Source organism: Carcharodon carcharias, chromosome 18 (genome assembly GCF_017639515.1).
Source record: "Carcharodon carcharias isolate sCarCar2 chromosome 18, sCarCar2.pri, whole genome shotgun sequence".
Classification (NCBI taxonomy): domain Eukaryota; kingdom Metazoa; phylum Chordata; class Chondrichthyes; order Lamniformes; family Lamnidae; genus Carcharodon; species Carcharodon carcharias.
This window is the reverse complement of record NC_054484.1, coordinates 17,211,058-17,237,378: the sequence shown is the minus strand read 5'-3', so window position 1 is coordinate 17,237,378 and position 26,321 is coordinate 17,211,058. Positions and strand designations below refer to the sequence as shown.

Genomic DNA, 26,321 nt, shown 5'->3' with positions numbered 1-26,321 from the left:
AAAGTAGTTCGGGTTCCCAATTCTGATTGCTACTTGTTAATCCCAAGGTGAAAGTGCACGCTTGGTAAGCATAACGATCAATAGTGGTAAAATGGATAGGATGCAAATTTTAGCACACTGTACCTGTGGCCAGATAACAATGAGAACCCTGATTTCCTTACAGAAATTTGCACCTTCAGTGGAAAACCTGAACAAAGAGTCTTCTAAGAGGAGGTCAGGTTATAGAATGGTTTGTGCCTTTCGGTTTACATTTTCCTCTATGGGAGATGTTAGCATTTAGTTGCACAAGTGTCAGCCACTCTTTGTGTCATACAGAGGTGGTCATTCATCATGTGTGAGCAAGCACAACATTTCAACTAGGGTTAAAAACAAAAAAACTGCGGATGCTGGAAATCCAAAACAAAAACAGAATTACCTGGAAAAACTCAGCAGGTCTGGCAGCATCGGCGGAGAAGAAAAGAGTTGACGTTTCGAGTCCTCATGACCCTGTCGAAGGGTCATGAGGACTCGAAACGTCAACTCTTTTCTTCTCCGACGATGCATTTCAACTAGGGTAATGGGGAAGGGGAAGAATGGGGGCTGCATAATATCCATGCCCAATCTAATCATTTTATGCACATCTTTCCAACAACCATGAACTCCAAATAAAATTTGCAACAACTTTCTTCCAATTTTCAATCCTGATTTACTTGCCAAATTTAATCATCCTAACCCACATGTTGACTCAAACTCTCTGATATAATCCCAATTGAGTGAGGACCTGAGGTCACTGCAGCAACGAGTTGATAAATGGCACTGAATATTGTTTAATTAAAGACAATTAGTTCCACTATGATTTTCTCCCCTAGCTTCGAGGTTGTTTGAAATTAATACACCTGCATTGTCAAGATTATTTTTCACTCTTCCTCCCAAAAGTAAATTAAGAGCATTCTGTAATATTCATTTGCAAAGCTTAAAGTCAGCAGAGAGCTGATCTTAAGTAGGTAGCACAGAGATTCAATAGGGATTCAGGAGAAACTTGTTTACTGAGAGTGGTTAGAATGTGGAAACTGAGGGAAATAGCAAAGATGCATTTAAGGAGAAGCTAGATAAACACACAAGGGAGAAAGGAACAGAAGGTTCTGCTAATAAGGTTACATAAAGAGGGATGGGAAGAAGGTGTGGTGTATAAACATCAGCACAGGTCAGTTAGGCTGAATGTTCATTTGTGCTGGAAATCATATGTGGATATAAGTGAATAATCGACATTCCAACATAGCAGCAAGAGTGCTACGTTATTGGAGGTGCCATCCTTTGGGCAAGATATCAAACTGAGATGCCATCTGCTTGAACTGGTGGCTGCTAAAGATCCTTGACTTTATTTGAAGAGTAGGGAGTTCTGCTAGTTCCTGGCCAACAATTTCTCCCTCAAGTACCAACAGGTTAACTACTTGTCCATCACACAGCTGCTTACGGGATGCCAGCCTACCTAACAGTGTGTTCCTTAAGTAATCAATTCACGATCAGACATTCCAGTACAAAACATGCATCAGTATAAATGCACGTACAACAGCACTAGCTCAGGCAGAGGCGTGGCAACTGTGCATCACTGTACTTAAAAGAAATTTGTGTACAATTCATGAAAAAACAAAAAGCAAGGCAAGCAATTAAGAAGTTTTTAAAAAGTGGAAGATGTTGGAAATGCACAATGGGTCAATCCGTTTTGGAAAGAGAAAGGGAGGTTAATGATTCAGATAAGGACATTTCACCAGAAGTCGTGATAGCAAATTTGGACTGTGCATGGAGACAGTATTCTGAGCTGCATAACGCTAAGCTGTTTGTCACTGGTTAAGACGATGGTGTGAGTGACTGGAGATAATGAATTTAAATATCACACAGGAGGCATACTGCAAAATAATAGCTTAAGTGCAAGGTTTCGTTTAATGGATTCCAGCAGCCTATGTCCCAGTAAGACTATAACTGGGAAACTGTAAAAGTAAGGATCCTTTTAGGTCCTTCATTATCAATCATTATTATTTCTTAAGCAAACTAATTCACAAGAAACGTTCAGTACGTTCCTTGTTCTTCATGCACTGTGTATGTAGACTAAACAGTACGAAGGTTATCTGATTCTTCGTATCCTAACATGCGAGACTGCCTTCGAGCTGAATAGCCTTTGACACCACAAAACAGTGCTCTGTGGACAAAAGTGCATTGCATGATCAAGGCTGAAAGGGTAGAACAGAGGAGCAATATCAGGAACTGGTAAATAGGTGACACCAACATTAAAGGAAGGGAAGAGTAGAACTGGGAAAATACTCCAAGATTTGGAGTGAAAGAAAGAAGTCTAGAGTAGGAGGCAGTGCAATGAGACTTGATTTCAATACTGAAGTTGTTAGGAAGAGAAATATTACAAAGGATGTTGCACTTATACCTTAGACAGAATTTCAGGACCACTATTAACCATAGAACCGTTGATGATGACAGAGGGGTCAAGAGCCAAAAGAATGGTCTATCAGATGACTTTAATTTACTTGAACTCAGCACTTTCCTCACTAAATGCCACATACTTTCCCGTGCACAAGATCATCAAGATGAGATAATATTATTTGTTCAACAACAGAGTTTGGAATTACGGAGTATACAACTTTTACTACAGATACCATTGTATTTTTAATGATACTTTTATATCACTGTGTTACTAATAGCAGATTTAGCTTAGGCAACAATATGGCAATATCAATGAGCTGCTGCCCCTATTGAAATCCAGAGGCTCCTCTGGAGTTTGCAGAAGTCAATGCTGCGCCGGGTTAACAGTTGGTCAGGCTAAGTCATCGACCCACTTGTACAAGCGCTCCTTTTGGTGTCTGTCCTCCAGTCATTGAGAATGAATTACCAGAAACATGAAAACAAGACGGCAGGTTTTTCTAAACTTGTCACAAACATTCCAAAGTTACCACGAAGAGAAAACTCAACACTATCAGAATACCCAAGGAAATATACATTTCAGAACTGCTTCGACTACAGACAAGCATGCATAATAAAAGGGACCAACAGGTTGATCCTGCTTTATAAGTAGTGTGAACTGGAAGAGCTATTGAAGCCAGGTCTGCCATCTAGACCAAGCAGGTGGAATAACAAGAACAAGTGATTTATTAGCACTTAGCAAAATCACATTTTAGCTACAGCACGGGCGTTTTGATGCAATGCCGCAGCATTGGACAGAAAATCAAGCTATGCAAATTAAATTCAGAAATTTATAGGATTTGATACCCTCATATCACCTGCTCCAGTAATAGGATGTCCATAATCACATTCACAGAGCATAAACAAATTACACAATTACATTATAAAGGCAAAAGTTCCACAACAGAATTCTGTATAGTAGACTTACGATGTCAAGCTGGCACTTTCCCCGATCTGTGCAATTCTGAAAAAAGGTTGGAAAATGGGCCCAGTACTGCTTCTGAAAAAAAAAGTCATACAAATTCAAACATCATATCAACAACTTGCATTCATAGTTTTTTTAAATGCAATAAAATGCCTCCATTATCAAAAGAAATGTGATTAAATTACTTAATAGTCAAATCATTTAAATATAAATACTTTGCAAACATGTCATGCAAGTTGTTAATTTCTATACGAACATATTTTTGAAGTCTAACTTATATAATTTCTCCCCATCACTCTAGCCATTTCATGCTCATAGGTTCGGTGTGCGTCTTATTATTTTTGGTGGACGGCTGCTTCTTTGGCTAATTCATCCCAGACTGACTAAAGAGCACAGGATATGTGGCAAGGCCAAAAGTCAACTTAGTAACCAGCTACATTAGGATATAAACTGCATGAATCCAGAGGTAAGCCAGAAACCGAAGACTGGAAACTATTACCAGGTGAAGTACAGGACTTTGACTACCTGAAAACACTATATTAGGACCCTGGGACAGTTGGACCTTACAGAAATGAATAGAAACTACACAATATCAAATTTCACAGCTTAGATCATATATAGACATGATGCCGGCGGGCGACTGGCAATGCCATAATGAAAAGTAAATTTTTTAAATCTTTAAATCAGAAAAGGCTTTTCTCTCGGCAGCACTGCTGCCCTGTAGGCTGCTAGCTCCATTTCTCTTTAAAAATTAAAAATACCGCAAAAGGAGGAAATAGCTGCAAGTTGGACACTGGCTTCAAATTGCTTCCACATTGGCTTTAAAACTCCCTGGATAACCGCAGACTCCACTTCCTTCGTAATCAATATCCAGAAATCTAGTCAGCATACTAAGTCATCTTTATAATTCATTCTTGGGATGTGGTCTTGCCCATCCCTTGTTGCCATGAGAGGTGGTGATACAATTGGGCAGAGTGCAAGGCTGCTTCAGAAGGCAATTAAAATTATGTTGAAGTGGTACTGGAGCCACATAGCAGCAAGACTGGGCAAGGAAGGCAGTTTATACATACACACATGGGAGAAGCCTATATATGGTGTTCTGTGGCCAAATGACATTTCGCCTCCCCGATCTCACACACATGCAACCCTGCAGCATACAACTATGGCTTAAGCGACAGGGCTTAGCCAATGTTTTTTATTAGCCAATGATTTTTATTTCAGTTTCTAGCACCCACATTATTTCGCTTTTGTACTATAGATAGTGCCAGCTCACAATAACATCCTGTGCCAAACATTCGAAACACATCGAGCAAGAACACAGACAAATTCCTGTCCTACATCGAAATGCAGCACTACAGAACATTTATGCACTGTGCAACACCCACATGTAAAAATTAAATCACTGCAGAAACACATTCAACTATTACTGCACAAGAATTCACATTAACAAATGGAGGTTTTAACTAGCTTAACAATGGGGGAAGTTCAAACTACCGAATGAATCAATTGGTACAGTCCTGTCTTAAAAAAACATTTACTTGTCACAGTTTCTGGAGGGGGCTAATTCTACTTCAATGTAACATGCACCCACTATATTGAGATAAGAACAAAATTAAAGCACTGACTCAGATTGCATCACTGATGTGACTGATGCCTTTCAGTAACAAAGCCTACAACTCAAGTTCATTATAATCCCACACACAGGAAATATGTTGGGCAAGGTGGTCAAAATGTCCCTCAAATGTAACAGTGTTACTGTAAAGGACACTTCTGGCTTCTGTTGTGGGACTTTCTTGCCACTGACTCACTGTTAACTAAAAGAAATGAAACCATTTTAAATGTGCAGTTTCTGCTTTATTTAATTTTGCTCCCCAGTGGAGAGGAAAGCACATGGGTGATATATACTGAGGCCTCTGGTAGAGCTGTTTTGAACTGATCATTCCTTTTTGCCTTGCTGAATCTTATAAGAAAGCTGCAAACACAAAGCCAGTTCTATCCTACTTGGAGCTTGAGGACATGGGAAAGAGAGAGACTTTTCACATAGTAGGGTAATCACTGTCACATACAGAGGGACCGGGGTAGAATTACAGGAATGTCAAGCACCCGAAAACTCATATTACTCCAAGTTGAAGCAAGTTACCTGGTTGAAGCTGGATGACAAATACTTGCATTTATAAAGCATTTTTCAGGTCCACATTTCATTCCAAAGTGCTACCCAGAAAATTATATACTTTTGAACCGCAGTCACCATTGTTAATGTAAGAAACACAGCAGTCAATCTGAGTACAATAAACTCCTACAAACAACCATGTGATAATGACCAGATAATCTGCTTTCGTGATATCAAGGATAAGAATTAACCAGGACATCGGGGAGAACTCCCTTCTCTTTCTTAAAATAGTGCACCATCTTTTACATCCATCTGAGAGGGTACATGCGGTCTCTGTGTAATGTCTCATCTAAAACGAGGCACCCTTGAGATTGTTACACTCCCTTAGTACTGTACTGGAGTGTCAGCCTAAATTTCTGAGTTGCAAGTCCCTGGAGTTGGACTTGAACACGAAACATTCTGACAGCACTACCCATTGAGCCATGGTTGACACTTACAAAGAGAGCAGGGAGGATGAACAGTGTGGATAAGTTGGGAGGTAATCCCGAACATCAAGTCATTTTATAAAAAGAAATTGGAGACCTTTGAGGGGAAGGAAGAGAAGTTTTTCCCACATTTGTTGGGCAATTTTCACAAACGCCTCATGGGATCATCAGCCCCTTGGAAAGGAGATGGGGTTCCTGAAGATCCCATTCTCTACTCACACCCTGGCAAGTTTTGTAAGAGGTGGTGGTGGGGCAAAGGGTGGTGAGAGAGAAAAAGAGCAGAGACGGAACATTGGCAGCACTCCAGGAGAGAAAGTCACGACCAAGACAAACAAGGTTTTTCCCTCCTATCCCCTTCAATTTTCTGCCCTCTGTCCTGTATTATCAGTAGCTTGTGAAACATGAACGACTTAGAGCTATCAAAAAAGGAAGCTCAACTACTTTCATCTTCACTGTTTGAAATATATTCTGGGCATTTCATGCTTAATTTCTCTCCTGAATGGCCTAGCTCTGATTTTAAGGTTATATCCCTTTGCCCGAGAGATACCCACCAGTGGAAAAAGCTTTTCCCCAGCTACCCGATCGATTCCTTTCAAAATTATAAAACCACATTCAAATCATCCCATAACTTTCTGTATTCCATTCTTACACATAGACTACCATGCAAAAGTGATGTCTAGGAGTTTGTGGAGAAACAAGTCTTTGCCCTTTTGCTCCCATGCACTAGGGAACTCCCAGATCTGTCACCAGACAGCAATATCAAATTTAACTTAATTTTTGAACAAGATTTAAACCAATATTTTATTTTTTTGTCACACCCATTAAATAACCACGGTAACTGGAGCACAGAAATAAAGAAGTCTTGCTACGACTGTACAGGGCTTTGGTGAGGTTACACCTGCAAGATTGTGCACAGTCCTTGTCTCCATATTTAAGGAAGGATACACATACATTGAAGGCAGTGCAGCGAAGGTTCACTGGGTTATTCCTTGGCATGAGAGGGTTGTCTAATCATGAGAAGCTGAGTAAACTGGGTCCATGTTTTCTGGAGTTTAGAAGAACGAGAGACAATCTTATGGTAACATACAAGATTCTAAAAGGGCTTGACAGGGTAGACTCTGAGGTTTATGCCCCTGGCCGGGGAATTTATAACAAGGCAGCATAGTCTCAGGGTAAAGGCTCAATTATTCAGGACTGGGCGATGAGACATTTCTTCACTCAAAGGGTTGTGAATCTTTGGAATTCTCTACCCCAGAAGGTTGTGGATGCTCCGTTGTTGAATATATTCAAGGCAGGGACAGACAGATTTTTGGTCTCTCAGGGAATCAAGGGGTATGTGGAACGTTTCCTCTCTTCTCCTGGGAATTTCCTGTCACAACCGAGTTCCGAATGTCCTGCACCAGGCTTACCCATCAATTGCTTCTCAAGTTCTCATGAGAGGCTTTGGCAGAGAGGCTAACCCTCAGAAAGGCTAACCCCCTCCAGGATGTGCAGCAACAGGCCAGTGCCCGGCAGAGCCCTCTTTACTTCAGCCACAAATCCATCTCACCATTTAATCCTGGATTAAATCAGTTTAAGATAGCCTAGATAGGTAGCTTCTAAGTTTATCCCTTTCTTGAAGGTGCTAAAACTTCCTGAGGAATGGTTCTACTGGTGCTGGGGGACCATCTACACCTCACCAAAGTAACTATCCTTCATATGCTGCGTAGTCAGTCTATCCCAGTCAAGCCACTTCTCCGCGCCCAATGTTCATGTAGCATACCTTCAAATAATGAGCAATGGATAGGAGCAGGAATCCTAGGCAATCTAGCTCTTCATCTGGATGGGAGCTAAAGACAGTTGTTGGCTCCAGCCATGGGTTTAGTGGCATGGCTAAGCCATGAGGCTGTTTTTCATTTTTCTGTTAAAGCTGCCAAATGGGTGCCTCTGCTCTCAGTGAAGTGCAATAAGTATCTCCAGTTCAGGCAAACCCCCCATCAAACAACTAACCATTTAGAAAAATTATCTACACAGAGTTTCAATCTCAGTCACACTAACCACAATAGAACATAACTGTGTACAACATGCTATAAATGAGTTCAGGAACTGCAGAGGCTATAACCAGCTCTATTCAGCACAGTGAGGTTACAAACCCCTGGGCTATCACCTCCAGTATACTGGGCAGTAAAACACAGGGGGAAAACACCACCACTATAGACAGGGCAAAGAATGCAGTAACCCTGGTAACACACCCAATAGATAGGCTAGGCATTAACATTGGAAATGCTCACCCCCCATACATCAGGCAGTGAGCATCAAACTTTGCGGCTCACTCCCCATGTAATCGGACCACCGAACCTGGGGTCTTCCAGTCAGTAGGTACTACACTAATCCCGGGGATAAGCTCCCCATGTTGATGGGTGCTAACCCCAAATGTGTGCTTTGTTAGACAGACACTGAGTCCTGGGCGGGGGGTGGGAGAACATTTTCCTTGTCTAGACAGGCATTGAGCCTTGGGAGGGGGCAATATCCCCATCTAGACAGAGCCTGAGCACCGGGGGAGGGTTGGGAGTCGACAGTCTCCCCATCTAGACAAACACTGAACCCGGGGGTTGGGGGAGAAACAATCACCCTGCCTAGACAGACGCTGAGCCCCAGAGGGGATGGACAGCCTCCCCATCTAGACAAGGGAGGGAGTCTCCCCGTCTAGAGAGATGCTGACCCCCAGAGGGTGGGACAGCCTTCCCGCCTAGACAGACGCTGAGCCCCGGAGGGGAGGACAGCCTCCCCGCCTAGACAGACGCCGAGACCAAGAGGGGGCAGCCTCCCCGTCTAGACAGACGCTGAGCCCGGGAGGGGGGCAGCCTCTCCGTCTAGACAGACGCTGAGCCCTGGAGGGGAGGACAGCCTCCCCGCCTAGCCAGAAAGGAGAGTCTCCCCATCTAAACAGATGCTGAGCCCCAGAGGGTGGCACAGCCTCCCCGTCTAGACAGGCGTTGAACCCCGGTGGTGGGGGGGGGGACAGCCTCCCCGTCTAGACACACACTGAGCCCCAGTGGGGGCACAGCCTCCCTGTCTAGACACACGCTGAGCCTCGGTAGGGGGGCAGCCTCCCCGTCTAGACACACACTGAGCCCCGGTGGGGGGAACAGCCTCCCCGTCTAGACACGCGCTGCACCCGGTGGGGGGATGGGACAGCCTTCCTGTCTAGACAGTCGCTGAGCCTCTTTTTCCCTCACGCACTCACCTCGCTTTCTCCCTCTGTCCCGGGTCTCTCTCTCTCTCTCTCCCCCCCCCCCGCTGGGAATTTTATTCCTGATTTTTCTTGCGCCAGCCCGCTCGCGACAACCGGAAGCCAACCCTCCACTTCCGGTGCCAGGAGGTCGCTCCCAAGGGTTAATTCTCAATCTGTTAATAAATAATCCGCTGATTTATTAATTAACGACCGATTATTAATAACCCTCCACCTGCCGGTATAAAAACGGCCGGGTTGATCAATCCAATGAAAAAGATAAATAGTTTGACCCTTTCAGGAACACTTCCGGTTCACTCTTCCTGCAAAGTTAAATCCTGCGGATTTTTAACTATCCCTCCGGGCTGATTGTTTTAGTGCTGCGCCTACAACAGCACTAGCTCGAGCAGAGGCGTGGCAACTGTGCATCACTGTACTTAAAAGAAATTTGTGCACAATTCATGAAAAAAACAAAAAGCAAGGCAAGCAATTAAGAAGTTTTTTAAAAAGTGGAAGATGTTGGAAGTGCACAATGGGTCAATCCGTTTTGGAAAGAGAAAGTGAGGTTAATGATTCAGATGAGGACACTTCACTAGAACTTGTGATAGCAAATTTGGACTGTGCATGGAGACAGTATTCTGAGCTGCATAACGCTAAGCCGTTTGTCACTGGTTAAGGCGATGGTGTGAGTGACTGGAGATAATGAATTTAAATATCACACAGGAGGCATACTGCAAAATAATAGCTTAAGTGCAAGGTTTCGACTAATGGATTCCAGCAGCCCATGTCCCAGTAAGACTATAACTGGGAAACTGTTAAAGTAAGGATCCTTATATAGGTCCTTCATTATCAATCATTATTATTTCTTAAGCAAACTAATTCACAAGAAACGTTCAGTACATTCCTTGCTCTTCATGCACTGTGCATGTAGACTAAGCATTACGAAGGTTATCTGACTCTTCGCATCCTAACACGCGAGACTGCCTTCAAGCTGATTAGCCTTTGACGCAACAAAACAGTGCTCTGTGAACAAAAGTGCATTGATCAAGGCTGAAAGGGTAGAACAGAGGAGCAATATCAGGAACTGGTAAATAGGTGACACCAACATTAAAGGAAGGGAAGAGTGGAACTGGGTTTGGAGTGAAAGAAAGAAGTCTAGAGTAGGAGGCAGTGCAATGAGTCTTGATTTCAACACTGAAGTTGTTAGGAAGAGAAATATTACAAAGGATGTTGCATTTATATCTTAGACAGAATTTCAGGAGGACTATTTCCATAGGACCATTGATTATGACAGAGGGGTCAGGAGCCAAGAAAAGAATGGTCCATCAGATGACTATAATTTACTTGAACTCAGCACTTTCCTCACTAAATACCATATGCTTTCCCGTGCACAAGATCATCAAGATGAGATAATATTATTTGTTCAACAACAGAGTTTGGAATTACGGAGTATGCAACTTTTACTACAGATATAAAAGTATAATTGAAAATACAATGGTATCACTGTGTTACTAATAGCAGACTTAGCTTAGGCAACAATATGGCAATATCAATAAGCTGCTGATATCCAGAGACTTCTCTGGAGTTTGCAGAGGTCAATGCTGCGCTGGGTTGACACTTTGTCAGGCTAAGTCATCGACCCACTTGTACAAGCGCTCCTTTTGACGTATGTTCTCCAGTCATTGAGAAGGAATCACCAGAAACATGAAAGCAAGACGGCAGGTTTTTCTGAACTTGTCACAAACATTCCAAAATCACCACAAAGTGAAAACGCAACACTATCAGAATACCCAAGGAAATATGCATTTCAGAACTGCTTTGACTACAGACAAGCATGCATAATATAAGGGACCAACAGGTTGATCCTGCTTTATAAGTAATGCGAACTGGAAGAGCTATTGAAGCCAGGTCTGCCATCTAAACCAAGGAGGTGGAATAACAAGAACAAGTGATTTATTAGCACTTAGCAAAATCACATTTTAGCTACAGCACGGGCGTTTTGATGCAATACCGCGGCATTGGACAGAAAATCAAGCTATGCAAGTTAAATTCAAAAATTTATAGGATTTGATACCCTCATAAATCACTTGCTCCAGTAATAGGATGTCCATAATCACATTCACAGAGCATAAACAAATTACACAATTCCATTATAAAGGCAAAAGTTCCACAACAGAATTCTGTATAGTAGACTTACGATGTCAAGCTGGCACTTTCCCCGATCTGTCCAATTCTGAAAAAAGGTTGGAAAATGGGCCCAGTACTGCTTCTGAAAAAAAAGTCATACAATTTCAAACATCATATCAATAACTTGCATTCATAGTGTTTTTAAATGCAATAAAATGTCTTCATTATCAAAGGAAATGTGATTAAATTACTTAATTGTCAAATCATTTAAATATAAATACTTTGCAAACATGTTATGCAAGTTGTTAATTTCTATACGAACATATTTTTGAAGTCTAACTTATATAATTTCTCCCCATCACTCTAGCCATTTCATGCTCATAGGTTCGGTGTGCGTCTTATTACTTTTGGTGGACGGCTGCTTCTTTGGCTAATTCATCCCAGACTGACTAAATAGCACAGGATATGTGGCAAGGCCAAAAGTCAACTTAGTAACCAGCTACATTAGGATATAAACTGCATGAATCCAGAGGTAAGCCAGAAACCGAAGACTGGAAACTATTACCAGGTGAAGTACAGGAATTTGACTACCTGAAAACACTACATTAGGACCCTGGGACAGTTGGACCATACAGAAATGAATAGGAGCTACACAATATCAAATTTCACAGCTTAGATCATATATAGACATGATGCCGGCGGGCGACTGGCAATGCCATAATGAAAAGTAAATTTTTTAAATCTTTAAATCAGAAAAGGCTTTTCTCTCGGCAGCACTGCTGCCCTGTAGGCTGCTAGCTCCATTTCTCTTTAAAAATTAAAAATACCGCAAAAGGACGAAATAGCTGCAAGTTGGACACTGGCTTCAAATTGCTTCCACATTGGCTTTAAAACTCCCTGGATAACCGCAGACTCCACTTCCTTCGTAATCAATATCCAGAAATCTAGTCAGCATACTAAGTCATCTTTATAATTCATTCTTGGGATGTGGTCTTGCCCATCCCTTGTTGCCATGAGAGGTGGTGATACAATTGGGCAGAGTGCAAGGCTGCTTCAGAAGGCAATTAAAATTATGTTGAAGTGGTACTGGAGCCACATAGCAGCAAGACTGGGCAAGGAAGGCAGTTTATACATACACACATGGGAGAAGCCTATATATGGTGTTCTGTGGCCAAATGACATTTCGCCTCCCCGATCTCACACATATGCAACCCTGCAGCATACAACTATGGCTTAAGCGACAGGGCTTAGCCAATGCTTTTTATTAGCCAATGATTTTTATTTCAGTTTCTAGCACCCACATTATTTCGCTTTTGTACTATAGATAGTGCCAGCTCACAATAACATCCTGTGCCAAACATTCGAAACACATCGAGCAAGAACACAAACAAATTCCTGTCCTACATCGAAATGCAGCACTACAGCACATCTATGCACTGTGCAACACCCACATGTAAAAATTAAATCACTGCAGAAACACATTCAACTATTACTGCACAAGAATTCACATTAACAAATGGAGGTTTTAACTAGCTTAACAATGGGGGAAGTTCAAACTACCGAATGAATCAATTGGTACAGTCCTGTCTTAAAAAAACATTTACTTGTCACAGTTTCTGGAGGGGGCTAATTCTACTTCAATGTAACATGCACCCACTATATTGAGATAAGAACAAAATTAAAGCACTGACTCAGATTGCGTCACTGCTGTGACTGGTGCCTTTCAGTAACAAAGCCTACAACTCAAGTTCATTATAATCCCACACACAGGAAATATGTTGGGCAAGGTGGTCAAAATGTCCCTCAAATGTAACAGTGTTACTGTAAAGGACACTTCTGGCTTCTGTTATGGGACTTTCTTGCCACTGACTCACTGTTAGCTAAAAGAAATGAAACCATTTTAAATGTGCAGTTTCTGCTTTATTTAATTTTGCTCCCCAGTGGAGAGGAAAGCACATGGGTGATATATACTGAGGCCTCTGGTAGAGCTGTTTTGAACTGATCATTCCTTCTTGCCTTGCTGAATCTTATAGTATAAGAAAGCTGCAAACACAAAGCCAGTTCTACCCTATTTGGAACTTGAGGACATGGGAAAAAGAGTGAGACTTTTCACATAGTAGGGTAATCACTGTCACATACAGAGGGACCGGGGTAGAATTACAGGAATGTCAAGCACCCGAAAACTCATATTACTCCAAGTTGAAGCAAGTTACCTGGTTGAAGCTGGATGACAAATACTTGCATTTATAAAGCATTTTTCAGGTCCACATTTCATTCCAAAGTGCTACCCAGAAAATTATATACTTTTGAACCATAGTCTCCTTTGTTAATGTAAGAAACACAGCAGTCAATTTGAGCACAATAAACTCCTACAAACAACCATGTGATAATGACCAGATAATCTGCTTTCATGATATCAAGGATAAGAATTAACCAGGACATCGGGGAGAACTCCCTTCTCTTTCTTAAAATAGTGCACCATCTTTTCCATCCATCTGAGAGGGTACATGTGGTCTCTGTGTAATGTCTCATCTAAAAAAAGGCACCCTTGAGATTGTTACAATCCCTTAGTACTGTACTGGAGTGTCAGCCTAAATTTCTGAGTTGCAAGTCCCTGGAGTTGGACTTGAACGTGAAACATTCTGACAGCACTACCCACTGAGCCATGGTTGACACTTACAAGGAGAGCAGGGAGGATGAACAGTGTGGATGAGTTGGGAGGTAATCCCGAACATCAAGTCATTTTATAAAAGGAAATTGGAGACCCTTGAGGGGAAGGAAGAGAAGTTTTTCCCACATTTGTTGGGCAATTGTCACAAACGCCTCATGGGATCATCAGCCCCTTGGAAAGGAGATGGGGTTCTTGAAGATCCCATTCTCTACTCACACCCAGACAAGTTTTGTAAGAGGAGGTGGTGGGGCAGAGAGAGAGAGAGAGAGAGAGAGAGAGAAAGAGCAGAGACGGAACATTGGCAGCACTCCAGGAGAGAAAGTCACCTCCAAGACAACCTAGGTTCTTCCCTCCTATCCCCTTCAATTTTTTGCCCTCTGTCCTGTATTCTCAGTAGCTTGTGAAACATGAATGACTTAGAGCTATCAAAAAAGGAAGCTTAATTTCTCTCCTGAATGGCCTAGCTCTGATTTTAAGGTTATATCCCTTTGCCTGAGAGATACCCACCAGTGGAAAAATCTTTTCTCCAGCTACCCGATCAATTCCTTTCAAAATCATAAAACCACATTCAAATCATTCCATAACTTTCTATATTCCAATCTTACACGTTGACTACCATGCAAAAGTGATGTTCAGGAGTTTCAGTGGAGAAACAAGTCCTTGCCCTCATGCTCCCATGCACCGGGGAACTCCCAGATCTGTCACCAGACAGCATTATCAAATTTAACTTAACTTTTGAACAAGATTTAAACCAATATTTTATTTTTTTGTGACACCCATTAAATAACCACGGTAACTGGAGCACAGGAATAAAAAAGTCTTGCTACGACTGTACAGGGCTTTGGTGAGATTACACCTGCAAGACTGTACGCAGTCTTGATCTCCATATTTAAGGAAGGATACACATACATTGAAGGCAATACAGCGAAGGTTCACTGGGTTATTCCTTGGCATGAGAGGGTTGTCTAATCATGAGAGGCTGAGTAAACTGGGTACATGTTCTCTGGAGTTTAGAAGAACGAGAGACGATCTCATGATAACATACAAGATTCTAATGGGGCTTGACAGAGTAGATTCTGAGGTTTATGCCCCTGGCCGGGGAATCTAAAACAAGGCAGCATAGTCTCAGGGTAAAGGGTCAATTATTCAGGACTGGGCGATGAGACATTTCTTCACTCAAAGGGTTGTGAATCTTTGGAATTATCTACCCCAGAGGGTTGTGGATGCTCCATCGTTGAATATATTTAAGGCTGGGACAGACAGATTTTTGGTCTCTCAGGGAATCAAGGGGTATGTGGAACATTTCCTCTCTTCTCCTGGGAATTTCCTGTCACAACCGAGTTCCAAATGTCCTGCACCAAGCTTACCCATCAATTGCTTCTCAAGTTCTCATGAGAGGCTTTGGCAGAGAGGTTAACCCTCAGAAAGGCTAACCCCCTCCAGGATGTGCAGCAACAGACCAGTGCCCGGCAGAGCCCTCTTTACTTCAGCCACAAATCCATCTCACCATTCAATCCTGGATTAAATCAGTTTAAGCTTGCTTAGATAGGTAGCTTCTAAGTTTATCCCTTTCTTGAAGGTGCTAAAACCGCCTGAGGAATGGTTCTACCGGTGTTTGGGGAGCATCTACACCTCACCAAAGTAACTATCCTTCATATGCTGCATAGTCAGTCTATCCCAGTCAAGCTACAACATCTCTGTGCCCAATGTTCACACAGCATACCTTCAAATAATGAGCAATGGATAGGAGCAGGCATCCTGGGCAATCTAGACCTTCATCTGGATGGGAGGTAAAGACAGTTGTTGGCTCCAGCCATGGGTTTAGTGGCATGGCTAAGCTATGAGGCTGTTTTTCATTTTTCTGTTAAAGCTGCCAATTGGGTGCCTCTGCTCTCAGGGAAGTGCAATAAGTATCTCCATTTCAGGCAAACCCCCCATCAAACAACTAAACATTTAGAAAAATTATCTACACAATCTCAGTCACTCTAACCATAATAGAACATAACTGTGTACAACACATTACAAATGAGTTCAGGAACTGTAGAGGTTACAACCAGCTCTATTCATCAATGAGGTTACAAACACCTGGGCTTTCACCTCCAGGATACTGGGCAGTAAAACACAGGGGGAGAACACCACCACTATAGACAGGGCAAAGAGTGCAGTAACCCTAGATAGACGCTGAGCCCCGGGGAGAGTGGGACAGCCTTCCCGCCTAGACAGCCGCTTATCCCCGGGGATGGGACAGCCTCACCGTCTAGACACGCGCTGAGCCTCGGTGGGGGGAACAGCCTCCCCGTCTAGAGAGACGCTGAGCCCCGGTGGGGGGAACAGCCTCCCCATCTAGAGAGACGCTGAGCCCCGGTGGGGGGAACAGCCTCCCCGTCTAGAGAGACGCTGAGCCCCGGTGGGGGGAACAGCCTCCCCATCTAGACAGGTGCTGAGCCCCGGTGGGGGGACAGGCGCTGAGCCCCGGTGGGGGGACAGCCTCCCCGTCTAGACACGCGCTGAGCCCCGGTGGGGGGACAGCCTCCCCGTCTAGACACGCGCTGAGCCCCGGTGGGGGGACAGCCTCCCCGTCTAGACACGCGCTGAGCCCCGGTGGGGGGACAGCCTCCCCGTCTAGACACGCGCTGAGCCCCGGTGGGGGGACAGCCTCCCCGTCTAGACACGCGCTGAGCCCCGGTGGGGGGACAGCCTCCCCGTCTAGACACGCGCTGAGCCCCGGTGGGGGGACAGCCTCCCCGTCTAGACACGCGCTGAGCCCCGGTGGGGGGACAGCCTCCCCGTCTAGACACGCGCTGAGCCCCGGTGGGGGGACAGCCTCCCCGTCTAGACACGCGCTGAGCCCCGGTGGGGGGACAGCCTCCCCGTCTAGACACGCGCTGAGCCCCGGTGGGGGGACAGCCTCCCCGTCTAGACACGCGCTGAGCCCCGGTGGGGGGACAGCCTCCCCGTCTAGACACGCGCTGAGCCCCGGTGGGGGGACAGCCTCCCCGTCTAGACACGCGCTGAGCCCCGGTGGGGGGACAGCCTCCCCGTCTAGACACGCGCTGAGCCCCGGTGGGGGGACAGCCTCCCCGTCTAGACACGCGCTGAGCCCCGGTGGGGGGACAGCCTCCCCGTCTAGACACGCGCTGAGCCCCGGTGGGGGGACAGCCTCCCCGTCTAGACACGCGCTGAGCCCCGGTGGGGGGACAGCCTCCCCGTCTAGACACGCGCTGAGCCCCGGTGGGGGGACAGCCTCCCCGTCTAGACACGCGCTGAGCCCCGGTGGGGGGACAGCCTCCCCGTCTAGACACGCGCTGAGCCCCGGTGGGGGGACAGCCTCCCCGTCTAGACACGCGCTGAGCCCCGGTGGGGGGACAGCCTCCCCGTCTAGACACGCGCTGAGCCCCGGTGGGGGGACAGCCTCCCCGTCTAGACACGCGCTGAGCCCCGGTGGGGGGACAGCCTCCCCGTCTAGACACGCGCTGAGCCCCGGTGGGGGGACAGCCTCCCCGTCTAGACACGCGCTGAGCCCCGGTGGGGGGACAGCCTCCCCGTCTAGACACGCGCTGAGCCCCGGTGGGGGGACAGCCTCCCCGTCTAGACACGCGCTGAGCCCCGGTGGGGGGACAGCCTCCCCGTCTAGACACGCGCTGAGCCCCGGTGGGGGGACAGCCTCCCCGTCTAGACACGCGCTGAGCCCCGGTGGGGGGACAGCCTCCCCGTCTAGACACGCGCTGAGCCCCGGTGGGGGGACAGCCTCCCCGTCTAGACACGCGCTGAGCCCCGGTGGGGGGACAGCCTCCCCGTCTAGACACGCGCTGAGCCCCGGTGGGGGGACAGCCTCCCCGTCTAGACACGCGCTGAGCCCCGGTGGGGGGACAGCCTCCCCGTCTAGACACGCGCTGAGCCCCGGTGGGGGGACAGCCTCCCCGTCTAGACACGCGCTGAGCCCCGGTGGGGGGACAGCCTCCCCGTCTAGACACGCGCTGAGCCCCGGTGGGGGGACAGCCTCCCCGTCTAGACACGCGCTGAGCCCCGGTGGGGGGACAGCCTCCCCGTCTAGACACGCGCTGAGCCCCGGTGGGGGGACAGCCTCCCCGTCTAGACACGCGCTGAGCCCCGGTGGGGGGACAGCCTCCCCGTCTAGACACGCGCTGAGCCCCGGTGGGGGGACAGCCTCCCCGTCTAGACACGCGCTGAGCCCCGGTGGGGGGACAGCCTCCCCGTCTAGACACGCGCTGAGCCCCGGTGGGGGGACAGCCTCCCCGTCTAGACACGCGCTGAGCCCCGGTGGGGGGACAGCCTCCCCGTCTAGACACGCGCTGAGCCCCGGTGGGGGGACAGCCTCCCCGTCTAGACACGCGCTGAGCCCCGGTGGGGGGACAGCCTCCCCGTCTAGACACGCGCTGAGCCCCGGTGGGGGCACAGCCTCCCCGTCTAGACACGCGCTGAGCCCCGGTGGGGGGACAGCCTCCCCGTCTAGACACGCGCTGAGCCCCGGTGGGGGGACAGCCTCCCCGTCTAGACACGCGCTGAGCCCCGGTGGGGGGACTGCCTCCCCGTCTAGACACGCGCTGAGCCCCGGTGGGGGGACAGCCTCCCCGTCTAGACACACGCTGAGCCCCGGTGGGGGGACAGCCTCCCCGTCTAGACACACGCTGAGCCCCGGTGGGGGGGCAGCCTCCCCGTCTAGACACACGCTGAGCCCCGGTGGGGGGACAGCCTCCCCGTCTAGACACACGCTGAGCCCCGGTGGGGGGACAGCCTCCCCGTCTAGACACACGCTGAGCCCCGGTGGGGGGACAGCCTCCCCGTCTAGACACACGCTGAGCCCCGGTGGGGGGACAGCCTCCCCGTCTAGACACACGCTGAGCCCCGGTGGGGGGACAGCCTCCCTGTCTAGACACACGCTGAGCCCCGGTAGGGGGGCAGCCTCCCCGTCTAGACACACACTGAGCCCCGGTGGGGGGGACAGCCTCCCCGTCTAGACACGCGCTGAGCCCCGGTGGGGGGAACAGCCTCCCCGTCTAGACACGCGCTGCACCCGGTGGGGGGATGGGACAGCCTTCCTGTCTAGACAGTCGCTGAGCCTCTTTTTCCCTCACGCACTCACCTCGCTTTCTCCCTCTGTCCCGGGTCTCTCTCTCTCTCTCTCTCCCCCCCCCGCTGGGAATTTTATTCCTGATTTTTCTTGCGCCAGCCCGCTCGCGACAACCGGAAGCCAACCCTCCACTTCCGGTGCCAGGAGGTCGCTCCCAAGGGTTAATTCTCAATCTGTTAATAAATAAATCAGCGGATTATTGACTAACGACCGATTATTAATAACCCTCCACCTGCCGGTATAAAAACGGCCAGGTGGATCAATCCAATGAAAAAGATAAATAGCTTGACCCTTTCAGGAACACTTCCGGTTCACTCTTCCTGCAAAGTTAAATCCTGCGGATTTTTAAAAATCCCTCCGGGCTGATTGTTTTATTTTTGAGTTTGCTGTGGAATCTCCTGCAGGTTGGTGATTTTTAACTCGAGTTTCTTTATGGGGTGTCGGTTCGGTTGCCGTCTCCCCTGATCCTTTGCTGCAGTTGGTGAGGACAAGGTGAGAGTCAGGAGTGGGGAGAGAGTGGGGCTGGGGCTGGGATGAAGGTGAACTGGTAGCTGAGGCTGAGGACAAGGACGGGTCACTGCTTGGGTTTTGGGGTTGCTGGGGCAGAGGGCATTGGGGCTCCTCTGCTACTATTACACTCCCCCTGAGGGCAAAGTGGGGGAAATGGGGTATTTGGGGGTTGGGAAAGGGTGTTGGGGCTCCTCTTTCTCCGCTGTTATTACGCTTTCCTGGGGGCAAAGAGGGGGTATTGGGGGGCTGGGGGCACTGGGTGTTGGGGCTCCTCTTTCTCTGCTGTTATTACACTCCTTTGGGGGGGGGGGGGGTGCAAAGGGGGCACTGGAGGCAAAGGGTGCTTTGAGGGATTGGGGGAAAAGGGTTCAGGGGGAAAGGGTGCAGGGGAAAATGGGGGCTGAGGGCACTGGGGTTCTGGTCTCCTGGTGTAATTCTTTGCCCTTATTCTTTTCTGGGGGTGCTGAGTGCTTTGGGCTGGGAACACTGGGTACTGATTCTTTTATGTATATAGGAAGAAAATGTTAAAATATGTTTTTTTTTTTGGTTCACAATTTTGTCATTCTCACTTGCACTTAAAATCAAAATTGTACTTAGAAAATATGAGAGATGGTCAAAGTTTGGAGGGACGGGGTTGTTGACAATACTCTTTCTGCCTGTCAATGAGTTGGCCACTGCAGGGCAGAAATTTGAGATAATTAACTGAGGGGCAGTGAAAGAGCTTAATTTCTTTTTTAAAAAATATGCCCAGCTTTGAATATATCTTTGTGTAAGTCTTTGATCACCTGCCCAATATCCCCTTATGCGGCTGAAAGCTAAATTTTGCCCTTTAACAATTCTGTCAAAAGGTCACTCAACCTGAAACGTGAACTCTTTCTCACCACAGATGATGCCTGACCTGAGATTTCCAACACTTTTTGTTTTTATTTCTGATTTCCAGCATCCACAGTATTTTGTTTTATCTAATATCTTTTTATGTGGCTCTGTTGATTTTTTTTAAACTGGTATCGCCCTTGTTATGCACTTTGGGACGCTTTGCTAAGGTAAAGGTGCTATCTAGAGACAGCTTGTTGAACTGGAATTCTGTTCACTATTTGGGATATGTGTCTCTCTCTCTCTCTCCCTCTGTTTATTCCTATTTTGGTGGTAATAGTTTTCTAAATTCCTTTAGAAGCTCCCAGCTTTCTTTCCCCTCTGCAACCGTGAAGGCATTGACTCGTGCTATGGTACAGAAGCATAGGCATTGGTGCCTTTTTATCGTAGTCTCGAGCCAGTGACTGTTGGGAGGATAGTTGTCGATATTGGGCATCACAATGGGGCCTGATCCAGTCTGCGTATCCAACTTCTGATTTTGTGTGGGGGGGTGGGGGGGGGTTACTGAAGAATACTGGTCATTTGGTACTGCAGCATGCTTTTTCCCCATATGTTAATGTGGGATCATTAAAAGCAACTGCAGCATCTCCAACAATATTCCAGCTATGCTCTTGATAATTTAGCACAAACTGGGATGGGGGAGGTGAAAGCATGTGGGTTGTGTTTGGAACCTTCTTTGCCTATATGGCTCAGTACCTGGGCATCCATTTGGCAACAGAGCCATCACTGGGTGGTTGTGAGAGAGGGCGGGACTTGAGGTGCCTTTTCGTTTAAAAAAAAAAGAAGTAAGAAATTATAGTAAGGTTGGATCTTATCCTTTAGTTGTTACTCTATTGCATGCTGCTCGACACTGTGTTGTAGCTTCACCAGGTTGACCTACCATTTGTAGACATTCCTAGCTCTTCTAGGAGTGCCCTCCTACACTCTTTGTGACCCAGGGTTGACCTCCTGGCTTAATGGTAAAGCGAGAGAAATGCCGGTCTGTGAGGTCACTGATTGTGGTTGAATACAATTCTGCTGCTGCTGATGGCCCACTGCGCCTCATGGATGCCTGGTTTTGAGCCGCTATATTGTTCTGAATAGTCATGCCACACATTGCAATGGAGGGTATCCTCACTGTGAAGACAGGATTTTGTCTCCACAAGCGTCACTTCTACCAATACTGTCATGGATAGTATCTACCTGCGACAGGTAGATTGGTGAGGAAGGGGGTCAAGTAGGTTTTTTCCTCTTGTTGTTTCCCTCTTACCTGCCGCAGGCCCAGTCTGACAGATGTGCCCTTTAGGACTCTGCCAGCTTGGTCCATAGTTGTACTACCCCGTTACTCATAGTGATGAACATCACAGTCCCTGACCCAGAGTACATTCTATGTTCTTGCTACCCTTGGTGCTTATTCCAAGTGGTGTTCAACATTGAAGATTACTGATTCCTCAGTTGAGGGAGGATGGCCAGTGTTCATCAGCAGAAGGTTTCCTTCCCCATGACAGGGTAGATGCTAGGAGGGTGCTTCCCCCTCTAGTACATGGTGTCACAGAATAATGGTTAGGCCAGTTAGGACTGAGGTGAGAAATTTCTTCACTTCAAGGCTTGTGAATCTTTGGAATTCTCTACCCCAGGAAGCTATGGATGCTCAGTCATTGAGTATATCCCAGAATCTGGTCAATAAGATTTTTTGGGCATTAAGGGAATTAAGGAATATGGAGATCGTGCATTTGAGGTTGATGATCTTATTGAATCATGGGGGCCAAATAGCCTTCAATTTCCTTTGTAGAAATATACAGACCAGGAAATCTGCAGGTTTGAGCTAGCTGATCTTGCTCGGTGCTACAATTGGTTTTGCTCTCTTATATAAGGAGAAAGGAGGGGGGGGTGGTGTGATTTGCAGGTTTTGAGGATGTGAATGTTTGTTTTTCTTTGAGTTTTATACCCTGTGTTTTTGTTTTCTTACAGTGTTAGCTTTGACCTGTTTAGCCAGGCCACCATGATCCTGCAACGCTTGTTCCAGTTTTCCACCATCCTGCGATCTTCCCTTTCTGTTGTGCTCCGGCAAAACATCGGGTTCACGGCAGTGGCGTTTAACAAGGCCAAGAGCCTCGACCCAGTCCAAAAACTCTTTATAGATAAGATCCATGACTATGACACTAAGAGCAAGTAAGTGACCAAAAACAAAACAAAAAAAAAATTGCATTTACACAGTGCGTTTCATGACCTTGGGCATCCCAGAGCGCTTTACAGCCAATGAAGTGCTTTTGAAGTGCAGTCACTATTAGTATTGTAGAAAATGTAGCAGCTAATTTTTGCACAACTGCTCCTGTAAACAGCAATGTGATCGTGACCAGATAATCTGTTTCTGCTATGTTGCTTGAGGGATAAATACTGTCTAGGACACCGGATTGAACTACCCTTCGAAATGGTACCATGAGATCTTTTACACCCACCAGGGAGGACAGATGGGCCCTCAGTTTAGGCCTCTCAAAGTGGACATAAAGATCCCTTTAAAATACTTGGAACTTGAACCCACCACCTCTGACTCAGAATGAGAGTACTACCAACTGAGCCACAGCTAACATTGCAAGTGCTGTTTAAATGCAGGTGCTTTGAGTGCTGTGAAGTCTGTCTCAGAAGGCGTTAGATAACAGATGGGAACGGGAATGTTGCTTGTGTTTTTCTCTGCTAAGGAAGTACGTTGAGGTTGCTTATAGTGCTCCTGCCGTCCAAGGGCAAGTTAGCTATCATAACATAGGGCAGCAATGAGTTCACTCCCAAAGGATGATGCCAGGCACTTAAAACGTCACAGTTTGAAGGTCTGCTTCTATAGTGTCCTGAAGATCTGTGCTCTTATTTTTGTGAAGACAATGAGCTGTAGGCTGCACTTCTCATTTCTCCTCAGCCAGAGGATAGGGAGGAGCAAAACAAGAAAGCAATAGGTTTTTTTAAATTGAAACCCAGGTGAAAACACAAGACTACTAAGATAGCATCAAGGCTGAGAAGTAGGTGAGCAAAAGAGAAATTAAGAAGTGGTAAGGTAAGCTTAAATTTGGTCTCAAAGAGAACATTACTTTAGATTGGATTTAAGAAGAATGTGGTTTACACACAATCCAATCCCCATATTCGATTAATAAGAACATCAGAACTAGGAGCAGGAGTAGGCAATTCAGCCCCTTGAGCCTGCCCTGTCATTCAATATGATCGTGGCTGATCTCATTTTGGCCTCAACTCCAATTTCCTGCCCTCTCCCCATAACCTTTCAACCCATTACTAATTAAAAATATGTCTATCCCCCATCCCCATATCTCGGCATCCACTGCACTCTGAGGTAGTGAATTCCACAGATTCATGACCCTTTGAGAAAAGTAATTTCCCCTCATGTCTGATTTAAATCTACCACTCCTTAGCCTAAAACTATGGCCTCTCATTCTAGAATGCCCAGAAGGGGAAACATCTGCTCCACGTCTACTTTGTCTATTCCCTTTAGCATTTTATATACCTCAATTAGATCTCCTCTCATCCTTCTAAACTCCAATGAGTATAGGCCTGAACTGCTCAATCTCTCCTCCATAAGACCCAATTTTTCACTGTACAAGTGTCACCACTCACTGGGGATAGTGTGCTGCAATATCAAGTCCCACTGCTCCCTGAGCTGCTAAGAACAACCCACCTAGTTGTTTAATTTAGTTTAACAGAATACAAGCTCTAGATTTGTAAACTTAATAAGTAAATGTTTATTGAACAAATTGTCTTTAACCAGTAGCAAAAGAAAGAAATATGAACTGCTAATTTTTAGCTCTAATAACCTAAACTCTACTCCCTCTTAAATCCCTATACACACACAAAAAAGACACATAAGATACACAAAAACATGGATTTTAAGGGCGGGATAAACAGTTCAATAGCACCAATTCCGGAGTACAGGATTCGATGGGTTGATTTTGATCGATGTCTTCTAGATCCCTTTCAGTTCTTTGTTGATGACGTGAGGTGGTCTTCCCAGTACTTTCAGTCTTTAGTTCACTGGTTGAGCACTTGCTTTTCAATGTCTTTAACAGTGATTTTCCCCTTGATGAGGTTTCAGAGAGAGCAGGTTGTAGAGATATGAGGAGAAAAAGCCAACTAGCTGTTATTGTAGAATTACTTGAATCTTTCACAGGAGAGAGAGGTTTTAGGTCTTTTTCCTTTCAGGCTAGGAGCTATTCTGCTGCACTGTTCTCACATAAACCCTGGTCGCCTGGTCAGGAGCCAATTAAAATGTTGTTGCCAGGCAGTTCCCCATTAGACTGGACTCATCCTTGGCACCATCCTGTCTTGGCACACTCTGTTCCAGGATGGCAGCATTGTATATATCCCTCACATTGTTCCAGTGGACATGTCTTTCAAACTGCAGCCATTATAATTTTAATCCACAGTCCAACAAAAATAAGATATGTTCTTTACACAAGCACATAAGCAATTTGAGGGAGGTAAGGCGATTCCCCCATTGAGAAGTTGTGGAACAGAATTAGTTCCAGTAGGAAACAGAACAAAGCATGAGGACGGTATATGAATAACATAAATAACATAATATGTATGAATGAAATTAGTTTATTTGATAATCAAATGAGCTGAGCTGAGTTGGGTAGGTGGGGTGGTTGGAGTTGAATGCATGCCAATACAGAGCCAGAGGTGCTGTTTTAATCTGATGTTTGATAGTGATGCTGGCCGAATTGCTTTGGTTCTGAATGGGTTACAATGGCGGGTAAATGTGAAAGTGAGGTATTTGATGAACATCTAAAGTGTTTTCCTCCCTTCCCTATAAAAACAGGAAAATGGGTGGTCCTGTTGATGCTGGTCCAGAATACCAGAAAAATATGGATGAGGAGATTGCCAAACTGCAACGGCTCTATGGGGGAGGAGACCTCAACAAATTCCCAGATTTTAAATTTGAGGGTAAGGTGTTTCTGAAGGTTGTAAACTGTAAGTGAAGCAATCCTGTAATGAGGTAGCTTTGGGCGCCTTGGCGGGTTTGAGCCCTTTACTACAATTCCGCAAGCAATGGAGGTTCCCACATGCAAATATTCAACAGTGCTGTGCAATGTGAAATTACACTGAGGTTTTGTAAAATATTTAACTTGCTAATGTAAGAGTGAAGTACAGGTCATGTGCTGGTGGGCCATTTCCAGGTGGATTCCTAGTGGCCTCTGCTGTGTTGAACTGTCAGCATATGACCTGTGTAACTTGTCTTAACTTTAAACACAGCTAGAGTGAAAATACATCTCTCCACTGATGGTTCTGAGCAACACAGAGTAGGAGGGGAGGGGCTGGAAGATCAGACTCCATTGAGGGCATGGGGTTTGGAACAATCATGCAGCATATTAAAGATAAAAACTTTAATTTAAAAAAAAGCCCATGAGATAGGTTTTCCAATAAAATGTCTTTATTTCTTTTATTATTCAGAACCGAGATTTGATGAAGTCAGCAAGTGATTAGGATCTTCAGAAAGGAAGGGACTGTCTGTGCTTCGTTCATGTTTCCTGGGACTGTAAAGTTGTAATTTAATAAATTCCATTGGATTAAAGTACGTCTTTTTGTTGTGTTGATTGCATACCTGTGGACTGGATGGGTCTGTTCTATACGTGCACCCTACACAAGTGTCTGGATGAATCAGTCAGTTTGGCTACCATCTGTCCCTGCCCACTCCCACAAGCTTCCTCGGGCTCTTGTTCAAATACTAACCTTTGTAGATATTGTTCAAGCTGCTTCCTCTCCTCTGGGTCAGCGTGAACATACACTCCTCTTCTCTCTTTACGATTTACTCAGCGATGGCAGCAGTGACTTTGAAATCTGCACCCAAGTGCAAAACTTGGGACGAGTTAGGAGATTATTTTTAAATGAGAAG

General features: G+C 46.1%; 2 protein-coding genes across 10 annotated transcripts in view; one reads left to right on the top strand and one right to left on the bottom strand.

The window, feature by feature from the left end:
* The window catches only part of gabpa (GA binding protein transcription factor subunit alpha), a 54,262-nt gene extending 35,044 nt beyond the window's left edge, over window positions 1–19,218 (bottom strand). For 2 of the 8 annotated variants that reach the window (XM_041211124.1, XM_041211123.1), the window contains exons 1-3: window positions 19,079–19,218; window positions 11,374–11,445; window positions 3,374–3,445 (exon numbers count right to left, since the gene is read on the bottom strand). The gene's annotated coding sequence lies outside the window, so the exon portion shown is untranslated. Of the gene's footprint in view, window positions 1–3,373; window positions 3,446–9,191; window positions 9,324–11,373; window positions 11,446–15,697; window positions 15,716–19,078 lie in introns of those variants that run through there. The other 6 variants (XM_041211131.1, XM_041211129.1, XM_041211127.1 and 3 more) reach the window with 4 other exon arrangements.
* Window positions 19,219–19,353: 135 nt separating this feature from the next.
* atp5pf (ATP synthase peripheral stalk subunit F6) lies at window positions 19,354–26,000 on the top strand. Of its 2 annotated transcripts, none has more exons than XM_041211133.1 (4): window positions 19,354–19,470; window positions 22,400–22,600; window positions 25,248–25,372; window positions 25,880–26,000. In XM_041211133.1, the coding sequence occupies exons 2-4, from the start codon at window positions 22,431–22,433 to the stop codon at window positions 25,906–25,908; spliced, it is 324 nt and encodes a 107-aa protein (XP_041067067.1). In that variant the 5' UTR covers window positions 19,354–19,470; window positions 22,400–22,430; the 3' UTR covers window positions 25,909–26,000. The 2 variants fall into 2 exon arrangements, with proteins under 2 accessions (XP_041067067.1, XP_041067066.1); XM_041211132.1 differs by having other exon boundaries at window positions 19,426–19,558.
* Window positions 26,001–26,321: the final 321 nt, after the last annotated feature.

What these genes read in the sequence shown, in the direction of transcription:
- atp5pf (XM_041211133.1), top strand. Translation starts at nt 22,431, where the DNA reads ATGATCCTGCAACGCTTGTTCCAGTTTTCCACCATCCTGCGATCTTCC. An exon ending in GACTATGACACTAAGAGCAA is followed by an intron (nt 22,601 to 25,247) that starts GTAAGTGACCAA and finishes CTATAAAAACAG; the next exon opens with GAAAATGGGTGGTCCTGTTG. An exon ending in CCCAGATTTTAAATTTGAGG is followed by an intron (nt 25,373 to 25,879) that starts GTAAGGTGTTTC and finishes TTTATTATTCAG; the next exon opens with AACCGAGATTTGATGAAGTC.